At 42.7% G+C, this 19,131-nt stretch overlaps 2 protein-coding genes across 2 annotated transcripts in view; both read right to left on the bottom strand.

Moving 5' to 3' along the window:
* Positions 1-444: 444 nt before the first annotated feature.
* plcxd3 (phosphatidylinositol-specific phospholipase C, X domain containing 3) lies at positions 445-12,549 on the bottom strand (the record flags this gene model as incomplete). The annotated part of the gene is made up of 4 exons (XM_071543061.1): positions 12,447-12,549; positions 3,135-3,391; positions 2,694-2,867; positions 445-620 (listed from the first exon to the last, which is right to left on the bottom strand). Coding segments are annotated over exons 1-4 (710 nt in total), but the record flags the coding sequence as incomplete, so codon positions are not given.
* A 1,790-nt stretch (positions 12,550-14,339) lies between these two features.
* The window catches only part of oxct1a (3-oxoacid CoA transferase 1a), a 58,047-nt gene continuing 53,255 nt past the window's right edge, over positions 14,340-19,131 (bottom strand). The window contains exons 16-17 of the mRNA XM_071543060.1: positions 15,943-16,044; positions 14,340-15,818 (exon numbers count right to left, since the gene is read on the bottom strand). Of these exons, the coding sequence (XP_071399161.1) occupies positions 15,783-15,818; positions 15,943-16,044 (138 nt within the window). The 3' untranslated portion in view covers positions 14,340-15,782. The remainder of the gene's footprint in view (positions 15,819-15,942; positions 16,045-19,131) is intronic.

Below are 19,131 nucleotides of genomic sequence, written 5' to 3'. Positions count from 1 at the left end.
ATACATAGGCGTAATGATCCTGGGCTATATGAGAGCTAAAGCATAGACGCGACGTTGAAATCACGTCTTTTGCTCAGTGGGAGAGGTTTCCTCCTGGCCACTAGTCACAACCACTGGCCTACTTACTGTAACATTGACTGGAAACACCTATTAGCTTTACTGTAAATGAACTACAAATTGGATGTAGGTTTGAGCAAACATTTTCATTTTTCTAAGGGGCTTGAGTGTCACAGAGCCCAAAGATTGTGATAGTTTGTGCATTTCACAATCTCATGTGCTATAAAAAGTAAGGCAAAGGTACATAGACAATTTTTGAGGCAATGGAGAGTGACAATTTTGCACTCAGCAGCTGTGGAACGACCTGACATGCCACAGAGATTTTGTCTCATTTGTCTCCATCCATCAAGTGCACAGAGTGCCACAGTAAAATCTATGTGGGCTGACCTGCGGTCGGTGACAGAAGCCTGGAGGAACTGAACCAGCTTCTCTGGGTCAGTGGTGTTGGCCCAGGGAGCGGGCATCATCTGGCCCGGCCACAGAAAGGGCACCTCCAGAGCCATGGGGTTGTGGTAGAACACCAGCACCTGGTACTCCTTCTCCCACAGATACTGCAGAGTCACCTGGGGAGGAGGGAGGTGCAGTATGTGTGTGTGTGTGTGTGTGTGGGGGGGGGGGGGGGGGGGGGGGGGGGGGGTGGGGGGGTGGGGGGGGGGGGGGGAGATAGGGGGATGTGAGAAAAGAAGAAAAAAGTGATGAGTGGTGAATAGTAAATATAAGAGAGCACTTATTGTACATTCAAACAGGTACTAGAGACTCACCAGGTGGAAGAGGAAGATGGGGAGTGTTAGTTACTTAGTAAGCTATGATTTATTTGAATGGAAGCAAGCAGAATAAGGGAACATTATTGACATACTGTAAATCAATTGCCTGATGCATTGAATCACACTATTTATTACGCAGCTTTGTTGAACATTCACTTCTGATTGGCCAAAGAAAGCATTATGAGGTCTGTGGTTCCTGAAAACAGACTGCTTTTTCACATAACACCATACACATAACAGACCTTTGTTTCATGTCTAATCATACTGTATCACTCACCAAGAAGTCCAGTTGTTTTTATTCATTTCTAGTCAAATTAACTTGCGACACCTTGTGCCAAAATGATGTTACTCCTTGGTTACAGCAGAAACATCCGGCTAACCTACTGCAGGTTAGAAACATAGAAGATGTTTCCAATTTTAGGTTTCATTTATTCGGAGAGCACAAAACTTTTTATTGTTGGTTGCAGGATGAATGGCAATCTTTTGCTTACGTTGCTATGCAGCATGGATGCTAGCTACAGATGTTTCTATGGTTACAGTCCTGCTGAACAATTTTTTGGCGGAAGCTTGTAAATTACTTTAGCTTGCAATAAAATCAATTTAAATCAACATTCTGTGTCGAATGGTAAAAGCGTTTGGTAAGTAGCTGTGTAATAACCAGGATAATGTACAGGGAGCCGGTCATTATTGCAAAATAAGCCCCTTCAGAGCGATAAAGACACATACGCTTTGCGCTTTCAGGTTTTGATTCACCTGTCAGGGCTTATTTAGTTTGGATTAATGACCTTCTCGCTGGACATTATTCCTTACATAGCCTACTGTTAGGGATGAATGGGCAGAGTGGAGGAAGGTGGCATAAGAGGGAAAAGGAGAGAGAGGTAAAGTGCTGAATAGTGAACAGCAGAGTAAAAGAGTAAAAGAACTCCAGAGTAGGAGTGAAAGAAAAGAAGAGTAAAAGAACTCCATCACCAATAAGAGTCTCACCATACAGGCAAATGAATAGAGTAAAGGGGGGTGAGCTGGAGGACGATAGGAAGAGAGGAGTAGAGGCAGAGAATGTAATACCTATGGAGGAAAGAGCACCAGCCATTTGTCTGCTCTAAAATTAAACACCATCTATCTCTATCTCTTTTATTTTCACTCTTCTTTCCCGACCTCCTTCAATCTCTCTCCCCGCTCCCTCCACAGTAGCCCCTGCGGTCCTGCTGGAGAAGTTTGTCATTTCTCCAGTATTTACTACACACCACTTACTCTCTATCAGCCTTTTCCTCTTTTCCCCACATCCCCACTCCACCCTGCTCCCCTCAAGACATCTAGCACCAGCACCAGACAGGACACTAAGATATAATAAAAAAAAGAGGGGCTTGATGGAGGGTTGGTGAATTTTAAATCTGACTGGAATTCCTTCTCCCAGGTACTCCACACACACCTCAGGATGGGGGTAGGGTGGGAGTGGAGGAGGACCAAGGAGGGTGGGAAGGTGAGAGAACAGGAGGGGAGACCAGCGCAGTGAGGAAACTGAGCATGAGAGAAATGTTTTACTTGACTGAAGGAGATACTTTAAGCAAAAAATCAATTGCGACTGAGGATGTGATAACCATTGTTGCGCATATTCAGCAGATCAAAACATTGAAAGCATTGTTGTGCATGGCTGAAACAAAAGCCCTTTGAACACTAGAAAAAAATTCAGTGCTTGTGACATGTCCACTTTAAATCAAGAGTCCCTCATGAGGAACAAGTATCTGAAATGAATATTTGAGGCCGACTTTTGCATTAGTGCATTTAATTGCCTTTAATCCTACCTCCTGACCAATGAGTAGCCAAAATATTAGTAATTAGTATATTAGTTTTAGTGTGTTTAGTTAGCAGTACCTCCTGGGCGAAGACAACCGGGCAGAGTTTGTCTCCAAACACTTCCTTCAACATGGCCACCAGTTTTTCATGGTGCATGTTCTGGACACCGTAGAAGTGGTTGAAGTCCAGGAACACCACCTCTCTGGCATGAGCCGTCAGGAAACTACTGATCTGCTCCAGACCCTCTCTAACCTAGAGACACAAGTCAACCACGGACACACACACACACACACACAAACACAAGCATGAACACATACATACACACTTGAATCATTTATATAATTTCATATTGATATACGAAATATAGGGACGCAAACAATTATGATACATTTTGAAAGACCAGTTTGCAGTCACACAAATTCACACATACACATAAACATCACATTGTAACTACAAGTTTTACTAAATCACTAAATCACCACAACCAAAGCTCTGGTGAAACAAAGCCTCTGTACTGACCGTGGCGCTGAAAAGCCCGTGGGCGAAGTACAGCTCATTGTCAGGGTCTCGGGGCTTGGTGGAGATGCGCAGGTCAAAGAAGCGGATCCCAGCCTCAAGCTGGCTGGTGAAGTTCATGGTCTGCGTGGCCAACCACTTCCTCATTAGCTTCTTGGCCACCGTGCCAAAAACAGAAACAAAGTTCTGCACCGTCTCCGGCTGTTCAGGGCCCACGGGAGACGCCTCGTCAATGTAGAAACTGAATGAGTCATGGGAACCTGGAGAAGATAACAAAATGTGTGTTAAGGGAACTAAAGTGGGAACTTCTGTATGCCGGTATTAACCCCCAATTGTTTTATCGCCTTGGTGGGGTAGAAAGGCTTCAGAACAGCAACAACATGAATACCTGAATACCTGAATACCTGAATAACAGATTCCATGGTCATAGGGCATGAACTCAAACAACTTGAGAAGAAAAAAGACAGGCCTTTTATGCTGCGAGGAACTGAGAAAAGAACTGATATGCCTACTTACATCTTATATAGTTACTGATAATTATTGTATTGTAATATGTTGTGCACAAAGTGATGGATAGTAGTATAGGGTGATGCAAAACCTTCCTTTGAAACCAATCCAAATGGAATTGTTTTAGAGGGCTCAAGGTAGTGTGACCTTCCATGCCTGTTTGAGAAAAGGTAATGTAATGTGTGTGTGTGTGTGTGTGTGTGTGTGTGTGTGTGTGTGTGTGCGTACATGTCATGCAAAATAGACTGTGAGTAATTCTGTTATCCTCTCTCTGCTCACTGCAATAACCCCCCTGTCCCCACCCCCACCCCCCAAATGCACACACACACACACACACACACACAGGCTGAAGTGACCTTCAGCTATCCATAGTCCAGTGCCAGCTCCTCGCAGCTGGCCCAGAGAATGACCGTAAGCAGGGAAGACAGCTGAATCCCAGGGGAGAGCAACACACAGCGTCACTGCAGGGTCAACCGTACCATCAGGGTCACAACAGGACCCGTCCAAACCACAACCTTAACCAGTCACAACAGCTGGCTCCGCTGTTGTTGCAGAGAATAATTTTTTTTTAAGCTCTGAGGGTCTGTGGGGTTTCAAGAATATCACAACAAATACCTACACCTCTGACAGGTAGAGACTAGGTTCCACAGTTCATATGGAGTCTTTGGGTTGTGAGATTATTTATTTAAAGGAGTAGAGTTCATACAAACTAGATTCTATAGTCTCTACTGTAGGATCGTGAAACAGAGTCATCAGGTTTTGATAAGAGCAGAATACCTCAGCAGTAGCCTAGTTATAAAGCCGGTTTGTGCTTTGCTAACTAGCATCCACTTGTCAAAAGGCCTGTGCATTATGCTAAATCAGAGAAAGAAACCATCTCACAGCATAATAGGGACAATATCGATGCTAAAAGGCCAAATAGTTTGCCAAGTGTGCAGCACATATGTACAGAACTCTTGCTAGCTTTCCTATACTTTCCTATATGTATAATTCAATACCATCAAATTCAGTTCTGTAAGTGATTACTTTTTCTTTAGTTTGTAGAAATAATTTTCTGCACATTAATGCTGCACCGCATGTCTCAAGGGCAAAGCATTCATTTACAATTGTGAGGAAGCAGAGTCATTTTGAAGTCTTGAAAAGGAAGGGTGGAGACAACAGATTTTCTCTGCTCATGCAAATTTTACTATGGAATACGTCTCAACATTGTTTCTGGAAGTTGAGTTATTCTGTTGGTTTCTTGTCAATATCCACAGCAACTCAGCTCCTAATCCACAGCCAGATAATGCTACTGTCAAACCACTACTGTCTGTATTCATGTTTATTTCACATTTTTTGACTCCCTCTCCCACTTTCCCCTGTCTGAACTTTTAAAAGTTGACAAAATGTAGCATCTAAATAATCACAATGGAAATAGTGTGTGTGTGTTGTAATCAGTGAGGGTCACTGTGACAACTCTGCTGACTAAATGTAATCCACTGATCAAACAGGCAAAATTCATGCTGCTCATTGCCTCCCTTGCAACATCAACCAAAGTGACTCTTCCATCACAAAAACACCTAATATTTAGGTAAAGCCATACGCAGTTAATGTGTTCTGGCTCTATTCAACTGGGCCATAACCTGCACATCGTAAACAAGCTTGTCAGAGGGCAGAAACAATCTGCATGCTCTAAATCCTTCGACATCAAGGTTGTGGATTAATTTTTGTCTCCATTGTCTATTCTAACGCTGTTTGATGGCTTTACCTAGGATGGATGTGAAGCTACGTGGGTGGAGAGACACGTGGCAAAAAACACACACACAATGAACACAATAAATCTCTGCACAGCACAAATCCATGCCAGCTTCCCCTTTTGACGATTCTTCGGTAAGGACAGTGAGTCTACCACCCCGGCCTCTCTTATGTGTGGACTGTGAACTTCGACAGGAACAGACACTTTTTTACTCTTTACCCCAATACTCTCTACATAGTAACACGTCAGATCAGGACACAAAGTCGCAGATGTCCAACTGGGCCAAAGATGTGAAGAAAGTGGAAGGAGAGAGAGAGAGAGAAACAGAGACAGACAGATAGAAACAGATATAGTGACAGAGAGAGAAGCACAGAGGCACTTAATGTGGGATGACGATGATGATGATGATAATGATGATGATGATGATGATGACTGTCTGTTAGAAAGTTGAGCTGTGTTAACTGAGTCATTCTGACTGAATGAGAGGAGAGGACCACTGGTGGTTTATGCCCTTTTTCATTACAAATCATTACAGCTCACCATGCGCACTGTCTAGATCCCTTCAGGGACGAGAGGAGAGGAAAGGAAAATAGAAGAGACACAGGAGAATTATAAGGGGAAAGTGAAACAGGAAGGGAGGAAAAAAACAGAAAGGAAAAGGGCGGAGATGATGGAATGAAGAATGATACTAGAAATGAAGAAATGTCTCAGACTCCTCATCCTCTATTGAGATGAATGGATCTTCCAATACATTTTATAACTATTCTTCAAGTGTTCCTCCTTCCATCTCCCTTCTTGTGGACCTCTATTCTTCAAACTCCTGTTGCATTCTCTCTGCCGCCCCATCTTTCTTTCTCTGTGGTCTTGCTGCTCTCTTCCCTGTTGTTAAGAGTGGCAGTGCACCGAGCACAAACCTTATAGACTGCTGTTTCCGATGAGACTGAATTACTTGACTTTTAGAAACAAGATAAATGTCCTCCTGCTGGAAACTCAATTAACTGCCAGTGGTGAGGCAAAGCCGACCTGTGGAGAATCCATACCAAACTATTTCTGCCACTTTCTAAAACACTCTGATAGCGAATTTCCTTTAGCAACTTATGAAATTTTCTGACTGGCTTGTAGGCAACCAGAGAACACTGTGGGGAGATGATGTGATAATGGAGTTTCTGATTAAGTCAATTTAAACATTTCTAAGAAACAGTTCCTATTAAATGCATGGATTGTTAGTCCCAAACTTAATTTCTAATTAGGAATATTTGTCTTTATAGACTGGTGGCAAACAATGTTGCTCTTAGCAGGATGGAAGACTTTATATTGGTGTGCAGATCACAGATCGCAGAGATCATTGTTTTCGATACTGTAAACACTGTAAATCCATTGCATGATGTCAAACCTTTGCACCCAGGGAAGGATCTGGTTTTAATTTTTAAGTCTTGACAAGCAAAACAGCATCTCAACTGTCTAGCTGTCAGTATTAAAATCTACTGAACAGTATGGATAGATTGGTGGCTGAGTAATTTCCAAGGCATTGTGTAGAGCCGCAAGTTTAAAATGTGGGCAGGAGGTGCATCTAGTCAAGCACTTAAGGACCATAACTGCCCCTTGGTCAAACCAAAGTTGAGCTAACTGGAGGTTTGGGTGGGTCATGATGAGATGATGAGATATCCATTACTGAAAATAACTGCACCATTCCCTCACCTCTTTACCACCCATTTGCTCTGTTTCTCTATAAATAATTCTCTCTCTCTCTACCAAACACGAAACAATTTTCCCCTCCCTTGTTTGTTCTACCCACAACCCTCTCCTTTTTTGCGTTGTACATCCTCTGTTTTCCAACGCCTTTTAGCTGCCTGATTTCCTGCCCTTCAAACATCTCTCTGCACTCAGTGTCTACCCAGGCATCCGATACCATTTATCCTCCTTGTTCGGGGGCTTAAGTGGCAGAGTGATCTAACCAAGGGATTGATGGACAGATTTACAGCTGAAAGTCCTGGGCAGGCCTTTCCCTCCACCCCGAGGGAACCGGCAAGACACAGGAAGCCTCCTCTGCAATGGATTTGTTTTCATTGCCTGCTAGGTCAGCTTAACTTAATAGAATTGCCTTCACCCTTTCCCCCTGGCCTAAGGTATGCTATTCATTTCTTACCTCTGGTAAAGCCTTGAGCTGTTATAGTGAGCCAGTGGGGAGGCTGAGTGTGGCTCCCTTGAGTCCTCTCACTCAGCATTAGCCTCCAAAACTTAATCTACTGTCATGCAAATCTTACACTGGAGTTTTATGTGTGGCAATGTAGTAATGTCTCTGAGGTAAAGTATCTTATCCCATCCTCTGTGTTTCAGTTTTGGAACAGATTGCTTTGAATGAAGTCAATCACAATATTTCTGATTGCAAACAACCCCTTCTTGTTATGAACACAGGTGGGACCCAAGCGCAGGACACGGACAGGGTGGTGAGGGTAAGGAAAAGGTTTATTGTAAGGGAGGATCTGGATGAGGGGCTGATGGCAGGCAGGGGTAGCTTGGAGGCTAGGAGGTGGCTGGCAGGCAGGCAGGCAGGGAGATTAGCAGGAAGACAGGCAGGCGGGTGATGGTGGCTGGCAGGCAGGCAGGGAGACAAGCAGGAAAACAGGCAGGCAGGTGATGGTCCTGGGATAAGAGAGGCTGGTTAGTCACAGGTAACACGGAGAAACAAAGTCACTGGGAGTTTAACTAGATTTGGCCTTGAGCGTAACTACCACTGTGGTTGAAACAACAATCTGGCGATGAATGGTTGAAGAGCCGGGGTAGATATACTGCAGGCAGATGAGCCGATGGCAGACAGGTGTACAGGATGAGCAGAGCCGGGAGCAAGGAGAACGAGGAAGGGAGACCACGCCCACACCAATACACACACAAACAAAACATAGACAGCGAGAGAGACAGACAGGGGAGCACTGGGAAGACAGGGAAGGGGAAACACAAGGAAACACTAGGGAATCTTCTGGGGGTACGGCCACAGCCATAACACTTCTTAGCTAAATACAAGCCAGGCCAAGTCAAAATCTGAATTAAAATCTTACATTTTTGAGCTGTATGTTAATACAGTGGTTCTCAACGTGGGGTCCGGGGACCACCAGGGGTCCTTGAGTGGGTTCCAGGTGGTCCCCAACAAATTGATGAATTGTTAAACTTCACAATTGTTTCATTTACAAGAAGTTAACACAATTAGAGAATGTAGAAGAATGACTGAATGAATTTTGATCATAGTTTCACTGTTATCTCTCTACATACAGATATTCTGGACAAAATCATATCTAACAATAAAAATATTCTCAGATTTGGGTCGGAGAGACAAAATCTCATCAAATAGGGGTCCGTGGCCCTAATGTGTACTAAATTAAGGGTCCTTGATGTGAAAAAGGTTGAGAATCACTGTTAATATACAGTAAATGTAATAAAAAAAAAACATCTGAGATGCACACACATACAGGTATGCTCATGCTAATAAGCACAAACCCCAAATCATACACCTCCACCTCCACCAGAAATACTGAAAATCCCATTTCCCACTACTTCAGTCAAATCCAGAAAGCCATTCACCACCCTCCAGCGTCTGAGACACTGCAAAGCTTGTTTCATGGTGACAGAGCCGCAGAGAAGCGGGTTTATCTGTGGCAGCCCACCTGTGCTGACCATCTCACTCTGTGATGGGTCAGACCCGTGCACAGCCAGGCGGTCTGTGGTGTTCATCTAGCAGATCTAACAACACTGCGTCCCCCACTGGTCAGCTACTACTCATTCTCTTTTTCCCTTTCATGACCTGCATTAGTCTGCCACCACTCCCTCTTTCTCTCCTGACCTTTATCTTTCTTTTAACTTTCTCTTTTCTCCCTCTCTCGCTCCCTTCAATCTCGATTTTTCTGTCTCTCTACCCCCCTCCCCCTCTCCCCCATTGGCTAGCGTAGAGCTGGCGCAGGTCAGTGGAATTGTAGACTCGGCAGGTCGGCAGGCTTTGAGGCCAAAGAAAGAAAGCGGCATGTGGATCCAACACAGACAGCTGGGTCGTGTCGGCCAGCAACCATGTTCTCACCTAACACACAGAGGACTGGCAGAAATAAGATTATCCTTATAAAAATGTACTTGATTATATGTGTCATTTTTACAAGGAATGATACAACCACAATGAATTATTTAAAGCACTTGCCTGCCCTTGGATAAGTGTAATGTGCATATATACATGGAGGTAGGTACTCAGATGGCACTTTGCCATTATTGCCTCCATAAAGCACTAGAAATAGCATGATGGACTGAGCCAAGAGCCTTTGGCCTACTAAGCCATCAACCATTTTGCCAGGCTGCCATTGTAAAATAAATTAGTTGCTAACTGATTGCTTTGGTTACAGAAACAATCAAACTCAATAACTAACCAAGTAATTCACAAACAAACAACAACAAACTGACTAACTAACCGGCTGCCCATCTGGATCAAGGTGGTTTACTGCAGAAGTAAAAATCCATGTTCAGCATACACATAATATATACCGTGACATTTAAAAGCCTTTCAAATAATATTTGGCCGAGTATCTGAGGGTGCTGAGTTGGTAACAGCATCATTTGTGGTGCACAGAGTCAGGGGTACAGTAACAGCACATATGGTGGGTAGATACTGACTATCTGTCATACAGCAGATGTCTGTCACACCCATGCTACCTCCAGAATCTATAATGTGTTGTGTGTGTGTGTGTGTGTGTGTGTGTGTGTGTGTGTGTGTGTGTGTGTGTGTGCGTGTGTGTGTGTGTGTGTGTTTGTGTGTGTTGCACCAGGCAAGGAAATAAGAAAAGTCAAGCACGCATGATTGGCATGTCAGAGAGGCGTATACAGCACATGGGCTATATTTCATCATTTTGAGATGGAGGTAGATGTGTGGGGGATAGGGAAAGAAAAAGAAAGCAAGTGTGTGTGTGTGTGTAGCTACACTCCATATCCCACACAAGACATCCAGCCCATGATTCATAATGAAATATGATGGGCAAATTTATGGAGCGTCCTTTTAAAAATGCTCTCGATGAGTGGATGCCATTAAAACATCATAAAAATCAGATACTGATTAAGTCCTCTCTAACTGTCACTGTGAAGAGGAAAACAGTGAAATAAATTCATTGCCAATCATAATGGATGATTATGTATACTAATGAGTACAGCTGTGCAAAGCTGGCAACACAAACACAGGAGAGACGTTTAGTTTTTTGCCAACAGCATAAAACCATGGCATTACAACATCACCCCCACACAGTAAGAGTATTCCAAATTGCCAAAACGCTTTGGCCTGGGTGTCAGCCTGCTCAAAAATAAATAGCATCACTGAAAGGCAGCAATGGTTCAATTCTGGGGCTAAAGAAATCCACCATCATGAATATAATATTCCTCCAGCTAAGAGGAGCAATGAAGTTGTGGAGGAAATTAGATACTTGTCTCATTTGTTCCTTGTCTCTCCCCATTTCACTTCTTCTTGAACAAAGACCTACACTATTATTAAAATGCTGTGACATGAGCCACGCCATTAAAACACATCAGGAATACATCCCATTAAAAACACATGGTTGTTTATTAAATAAGTTTTACTCAGAATCCTGTGGATTATGGGATTTGGCTTGAGAAACCTTGAGCCAGTGTGCTCTCTGAACACACATAAACACGCAAGCACACACGCACACACACAAGGAAGCACAAGATTTAGAGTCAGAAGCTGTTAATATGAATCTGTGTCCAAATGGAGGGTAAACTGGAGAGCAGCTGGGCTGGAGGGCCACAGGGCCAATGAGGAGTAATGATACCTAATTAGATGGAATAGACCATGTTTCCAGGCTGCCTTATTGTGGAAGAACTGTGGTGTCACACAGCACATGTTGTGTGTTCCAGCAAGACCAGTTGTATGGGGGAAATACATCTCATGCCACTTCTCTTTCCTTGTCTTTCCTGGATGGACAAAACTCTATTTGAAATATTAAAAACTGCCATGAATCGCATGTGTGTTGGCATCATTAACAGCTGTGATCAGTGCCATGCCACACCTCTCTGCACACCGAGGACCAAGCCATCTCCATTCTCCTTGTCTGTCCCAAACACACACCCAGTGTTTATACATTAGCTCATCAGAGAGAGACAGAGAGAGAGAGAGTGGGAGGGAGGGAGGGAGAGAGAGAGAGAGAGAGAGAGGAGAGAGAGAGAGAGAGAGGGGGGGGGGGTACAAAGGTCTAGAAAATGCGAGAAAATGAAGAATGAAAAGAAGTGCTTTGTGTGTAGGTGTAATAATCACTAGGTAGCTGATATGGAATTAACCAGCTGCTAATTAGCCAATCCATCAGTCTGATCAGTGGTGGGTTTTACAATCAGCATTTACAATTTGGATGGAGTTAAGCAGACCTGCACCCTGGTCAAAGAGGCCAAACAGCTGACTTTCAGTTGTGTATATGGGTAATGAGTCCATCCCGCTCCCTTTTGTTTCTCTCCTATGGCCACCACCCTAATACACACACCAAAAGTCATAGGAAAAACAAAGCCCATCCATTCACCCATCCATGTCTTTGGGACTTACGAGCAGCTCTGACAGCTCTGACAGTCTTGTCTATCTCATGACAGCTCCATTATTTGGAATATTAGATAGCGTAGCTATAGGCGAGAATATACTGTATAGGATTTTTTTATTTTTTATTTTTTATTTTTTTTTACCGTTTATTATTACCCTTACAGCGGACCATGACATGAGGTAAAACCTAACAGCTAGCTGGATATAGCCTACACATGGCACTTCGCACGTTGCGCAACAGGTCTCATCCTTTTTCGAACCAGGTACAATGAAAACCAAAGCCGTAGCCTATACTACGCTGTAAGACTTACACTGGAAGAAAGGTGCTATTTTCTGCAAAGTAGAAAATCAAAGTTTGCAAAGCAAAACATCAGAAAGAAATTGAAATATCAAAGCCAAGACATTTTTGATTTCTCATATGGCAGCCTACAACACGTTGTCTTACAATACGCACGGATTTACCGTTCACGTACACCCCACACGCCTTTACAACCGATAAATAAACACCTACCGGGAATAGCCAGGTTGGTGAGCGGGATATTGTGCATGCTCTGCGGTAAACTTGCCATCCAGTCTGCAAACCGCAGGTCGCTTCTCCCGTGAGACGAAGCCATGCTGCCGCCGTGCACAACGCTCCGTTCTCCCGGTGCCTGCGCCAACCTGGAGTGCGCTCTCTCTCCAGTCCGCGCACCAAGCACACACACACACACACACACACACACACACACACACACACACACACACACACACACACACACACACACACACCAACGCGACCGTGAGTCAGTCCACACCCCCCTGAGCGCGTACACATCAATTGTGAGAATGTGGATGGATGGATAGATGGAGCTGTGTGGTTACAGTTAAGGAGCAATGCTGGGCGGTAACGTGTTACAGTGATGTTATTACTTTTCCACAGTAATGAGTATGTAACGAATGACCCGTCTCAATTTCAGTTAGCCTATAGCTATTATTACAGTCACCAGTTACCAAAATTAATGGCTATTGTTGTTAATATGAGCCCCTCTGAATATTACATTGAAGTTGAATTATCCAAAAATAAGGCTAAATCCCCCAAACCATCTCCAGATTCGTTTTCCTCATAAGTAGGCCCAGTCGTCGTTATTTCATGGGAGAAAACTTTACTTTCCTCAGGGTGGAAGTATTTCATCTAGCCTACTTAAATTTTATTGAGCAAAAAGATAACATTGGACATTAGTTACACTGATAATTAAGAAAACAGGTAGCCTAGTCCCAGGGAGTAATAAGTAAAACAATAGCACTACTTTTGAAATTAGTATATTACTTGATATTACTTTGTTTGAGATTAATATGGTCTCATCACGTTGACGATTCTTTATTTTTCCTATTGTAAACACCGGAGGGCGGTGTGGTTAGTGGGCTGGACTGAGGTCGACATTCATTTCCAGTTGACCTAGGAGCATGCTTTGTGGCCGGCCCTATACTCAAAAAATGATAAGAGAGCCATAGCCATATTTATCGCAGTGATAATGCGTCTAAACAGCATTTATAGGTCATTCAAAAAGTTAGGTCATAACGGTTTCATTTAAAGATGGAGAACATGCCAGCAGCACTATGCAGGATTTACCTGAACCTCAACATGGCATCAGTGAGGCGGTTGCTCTACATGGGAGCTGTCCAGTCTTGTGGTGCTGAATCTGCCCGACCTCTTCACCAAACTGGGACCGTATGACTTGCCCATGCACGTTTAAAGCGAATATCAGTTACTCGGCTTTCAGTGTGTTCATTTACAATTACTCACTATAACCAGTTGAGTGTTATCCACGTTCAAAACCCTCGGCTCGTGAATTACTACATCCATGTGGAAGCCTGGTGCGTCCCTCTGCTTCCCATTACCTCGTGTTCCAGTAACGGTATGAGAAGTAGGTTAGAGTATGTAGGCTTATAGGGTAGCACTCTACCTCGGCTCATGAAGGGATATGCGGGATTAGCAACAACAGCCGGTGGCAAAAGCCCCTGTCACTTTCTTCCATTTTTCTGCTTGATGATCCTACCCGGTTGATCTCCTTGAACCCAGAAACCCATTGGCTGAATTCTCTAGTTACGTAACGGCCCTCAGGTAATAGCAGCGCCTCTCTACTCAAGTGGATAAATCACATCAAGAATGTCAATGTAAGCCCATCATCCATATATAGAAAGCTCTAAACCTGTAGTGTCAAAAGGCATCATTCTGAGAGCAATCACTTGCTTTCAATCATTGTGTGTGTGTCGTCTGATGAATTGAATAATCTGAACGCATAATTGACCAGAATAAACAGTAAACACTTCTCTTTCTGGCTCTTTAAGATACCTATTTGTTTTTATCCACAAACATTAAAATAGTAAATAATGTCAGGGGTCAGAAGCAAAAAATGATCAACTGTTCCAATCTGCACACAAGTTGTATTTTATTTTATATACAAAGGCAAGGGCACAGAACACAGTAGAAAACGTTAATGCTTCATCTCTTCTAGCTAAAATGTCTTTTGTATGGTATGCCAACCACATCTGACATGTCTGGGGATAAACAAAAACAACAATGACAAAACATTGGCATAGACTGACACGGTTCATGAAGCAGTTTAAAACTGTGACAGAGGTGATTATAACAAAGAGCATGTGTTTCAATCAAACAGATTAACCACTTCATCTCACTTCACCCAAAACACTGGATATCTTACCCTGGATATAGAATCCGAAGACGTTACGGCATCTGAGTGTAGCATAAATTAACATTACTAAATACACATTTTGCCTCTGTGCTGAGTCCAGACAGCTGATCTACAGCACAAGTTTGTTTTCTAAATTTATAGCAGTTCACTCAATATCCTGTCAACATCCTCTGTGGATCCCTTATACATCCTGTTACAGTCACTTATGTTAATGGACATTACAGTAAATATCAGTCAGGAGATGTAATGTAAGTATTTGTCAGTAATTAGCAGGGATGGGACAATATATCGAAATTCAATATATTGCAATTCAAAAATGTGACAATACATATCATGAGGCAGAAAAATGGATTGCGATATTAGCTACATTTTATTCTGCTGTAGTAAGCAGAAATGAGACGGCTTGCCAATCATAATTTCACTTTGCACTTTGTAATGACATTTTTATATTGTAGTTCACATTCTAGCAAGACAATGCCATGGCTAGAATGATTTGTGACTGAAAAATAAAACATAATTCTGCACAGTCATACTTTGTTGCCATTGAACTTTTATTTATTACATCATGTCGTGGTTCTTTTGAATCGTGAACCCCATATCGTGTATCAAATCGTATCGTGAGATAAGCACATCGTCCCATCCCTGATAATTAGCATAGGACTTTTGTTCAAAGCATCAGTACAACTGCATTTAGCTTAAAAGAATAATCCCTGTTTTTTGATTTTCAGATTGGGTTCTTTGGTAATGCTACACAAACATCAGGAAAAATTAATCACTGCCAATTGTAAATTAATGCATGTCATGGAACAATAGAAAATGTTCCCTAATCCCTTAATCAAATCACAGACGTTTTGTTTTAATTAACAGCTAAACTTTTTATTTTTGTGCTAAATTAAGATTTTCTTTTGTCCAAAATCTGAATCATGTATGTTGGCTCAAATGACTTCCATTAATTTAGTATTAGTGGCGGCTAAATCTCGCTGATGTTTGCATGCCGACTGCCAGGGAACTGTGCCATGCATTCAAGTTTTACGTGCTTCTTTGACTATTCTTAGGCTGAAGAATCATCTGAATGACACAAAACAAAAATACAAACAGGATTATCCTTTTCACTGCTCTCACATCAGCACTCCTCAGATCCGTTCCAGGCCCTCCTAGATCTGCTGCATGGGCCTCAGGTTGGGAGACACCTATTAGACAACACACAGAACAATGTTATCAAAAGGAGAAAGGCAACAGCGACTGGAGATGTTAAGTGGTTTAGACCCCTGAAGCCAGACAAGGAACGCCGCTGGCCAAACTTAAGTCACTCACCTCGAAATCTGTGCCTGTGCATGCCTTGATGTCCTCAGGCGTTAGGCCCTCCCACACTTCTATCAGAGTCAGGCCCTTTGTCTTATCCACATCAAACACGGCCTGGCAGAGAGAAAGAGGGGAGGAAGAGGAGGGGAGGTTTGGAGAGAGGGCAAGAGGATAAGAAGAGGATATGGTAAGAAAGAGTAATGAATTTCCTTAATAGATGGTTTTGAACCTCAGGTTGTGTGTTTATTGGGTTCAACAAGAGTATTGAACATCTGATTGTGATAAAAATATATGGCACCTTCCAGTCTGTCCTATTGGACTTCTAAGCCCATTTTTGTCAATTAATGTGAAGAATCCTGCAAAAAACGGCCTTTCAGCACACGAGGACAATGCGTACCATCCTTGATGGAACAAAATGTATTCTGACCATCAGAAGGCAGCAACTATAAAGCAAATCATTTTGATATGTAGGTATGAGGCACAAATCACTGAGGCTCCTGGTGCATCTGCAGGGAACATAAACAAACCTTGTATTACCTCTTCAAGCTTTACACCTGTTAACTAAGAAAAAAGCCTCCCATCTTGGGGCCATTTCTGTGTTTACAACACCACCAGAGTGATGGTTTGTTCTGCCCAGAGTGTCATCTTGTCTCATCTCTTAATAGAAACACTTAGGTGTAGTGTTTGGCTTCTCCCCTTTTTCGGATTGTGCATTTAGTCAATTTTGTCTGAGCTTCAACACTGAAAAATAATTTCCTGTGTCCTGTGTGTTTACTCTATCATTTCCTTCATTACCACTGGCTGCTGAAGGACCTGGATGGTTTATACAACATAAATGAGAGACCTGAGACTGATTAACATGCTATTAGAGACAGCAGAGGGCAAGTTGTGAACAAACAAGAAGAATTAAGAATCAAAATATCGATATAAGATAAGGTCATATAACCAAATAAACATGACTCTAGCTTTGGGGAAAGTACTAGTGTTTTCAGATGTTGGCTCTTTTCCTTTATCACATTTCTGTTTTACAATATCCCCATAGAGCATCAAGGAGCTTTTATTCAAATTGTAACGTGATTATCAATTCCAACACAGAAGTTCCAGCTTAGTAAGTGGCTGACATGACTATGAGCAGTGGAGGGATATATGAATTTGAGTTACATTCCACAGCACACTACTATTTGCATAGCCAATGTTGGTTTGAAGTGACAGAAATTATAGAGATGTACGTACAGCTCAAACAATTTTCCTTTAAGTTCGAAACTGGAGTGGCATCACTATTCCTGATTATGCACATTATGCAAAAAATGTACTTTATGCAGACAGGCCAGACCTAGTGAACTGAGCTGGGTCCTGTGGCTTCTCTCAGCAGGGACTGACAGGCTGAGCCACACTAACATCCAAGTAAAGCCTGTCGGGACTCTCAGCTCATTAGAACCACACACAGTGACAGGGCAGGAGGCAGAAATCTCACTCCAAAATAGCAAGACAGATGGAATGTCACAAGGAACAAGGGCCTATGGATAATGCAGACACTGACACGTATCTCCAAGTGCGAAAGTGTGACACGTGTCGCAATTGAGGAAAATTCAAGATTTGACAAAGTATGCCAGGAGTGGTCAAGATAGGTGGAACAGCATTGTCCAGATATAGCAAGCGTTATGCAGTGCTGACGTGTGTCAAGATGAGCTCAGAGGTTGACATACTTTGTAAAAAAATACCTAAGAGACTTTGACGCAAAATCTTTTGAATTGTACACACATTGACTGCTATTGAAATATGAAGAAAAGGTGGCCCATTATAAAACTACCCTTTTTTCCAGTTGTGAAACTTAAAAAACTCTGAGTCACCTTGCTTTATAATCTTCACCACCACTGTCATCAATCGCCGACGTCTGAAGAAGCTAATCATTAAGAAGCTGCTAGACTACTCCACGTGTTATCTGCCAATCTGCCAAACTAATGCTTGAGACAAAAGTCAGAAGTCTTTTCCCTCCAACAGATACACTTCAAAAGCTTGTCCAAAACAAATGTTCCTGTCTAAGCATTATAACAATTACAGACTGTAGATTTTAAGAGAAAACTGAAACAGTCTGAGCATAACCACAGAATTTAAATTTGAATGCTGGAAAATGTCTGTCTTTGACATTGCCGTCATTACTGAAAATGCCACAGGTAACAGTTTTCTAGGACCATTATGATGATTGAGTAATTCAAGGAATGTTCTGCTTCATCCGTGAATGAATAGGTAATTATTTGTATTTTCTTACCTTTCAAGTGGAAATGCCGTTTCCCTGAATAACCGTTTACCAAAAGAGAAACTACTGAGAGAGTCTGACTGTGCGGACCAATGTCACAGTAGCAACTTAAGCACCAGAGGCCACAGAAGTAACATGATTTACTCATTGTGCGCACACACTCTGATGAACAGAAAACAATCACAATCCATCATTTCAATGACAATGCTGCAAGCGAACAAGCCTGTAAACAGGGGACCTGTGGTTAAGAGAAAAGGAATGGCAAAATAGAGCATAAAATGCCCACCCGAGGGAAATGAAAGAGGGGACAGGAGCCAACCCTGTAGAGGAGCAGCAGAGACACTGCCTGGGGCAACAGGTTCCCTACCACCCTGTGTCTCAAATCATATCTACACCATTTAGGACAACACGTCAGTTGCTATCCCTCCTGGCCACTGCAAGCCCAGGTGCATGGTGTGTTTGTGTGAATATAATTTGCGTTTATGTCAGCGTCAGTCTGTGTTTTTCAGTGTGGCGGGGAAAGGGTTTGTGTTTTTTTGGCAGGGTTGAAAGGCCCCAGTTTTTGCTCTCATTTTGGAAACAAATTAGAGCAGAGATTTTAATCATGCAGAGACGGCAACCAGTAGAGAACTCATTAGGGCTAACCACTACCAGACTTACCATAGGCAGTCTGTCACCAGGTTCATACTTTTCTACTGCAGGGGGTTATACTTTTTCCTCGGTGAACGCCCATTTTCAAACCCATTTTCTCACAACCCAAAAGTGGTTTTGTAGGTTATTGTGTTGCTGACCAATCTAGAAAAAACACCCTGAGTTTAGGCTGCTGAGCTGTAGTATTTTATTGATCTTACTACAAATTGACAGATAAAAAGTAAGTGACACTGGCTCATATTTACACTCTGTTGATTCTAATAAGCTGGGCAATGACCAGACAAGTTATACTA

Source organism: Centroberyx affinis, unplaced genomic scaffold (genome assembly GCF_046629955.1).
Source record: "Centroberyx affinis isolate AG114_WGS23_722 - 3 ecotype Tasmania unplaced genomic scaffold, CSIRO-AGI_Caff_v1 ptg004215l_1, whole genome shotgun sequence".
Lineage (NCBI taxonomy): Eukaryota > Metazoa > Chordata > Actinopteri > Beryciformes > Berycidae > Centroberyx > Centroberyx affinis.
This window is presented reverse-complemented; position numbering and strand designations above follow the sequence as displayed.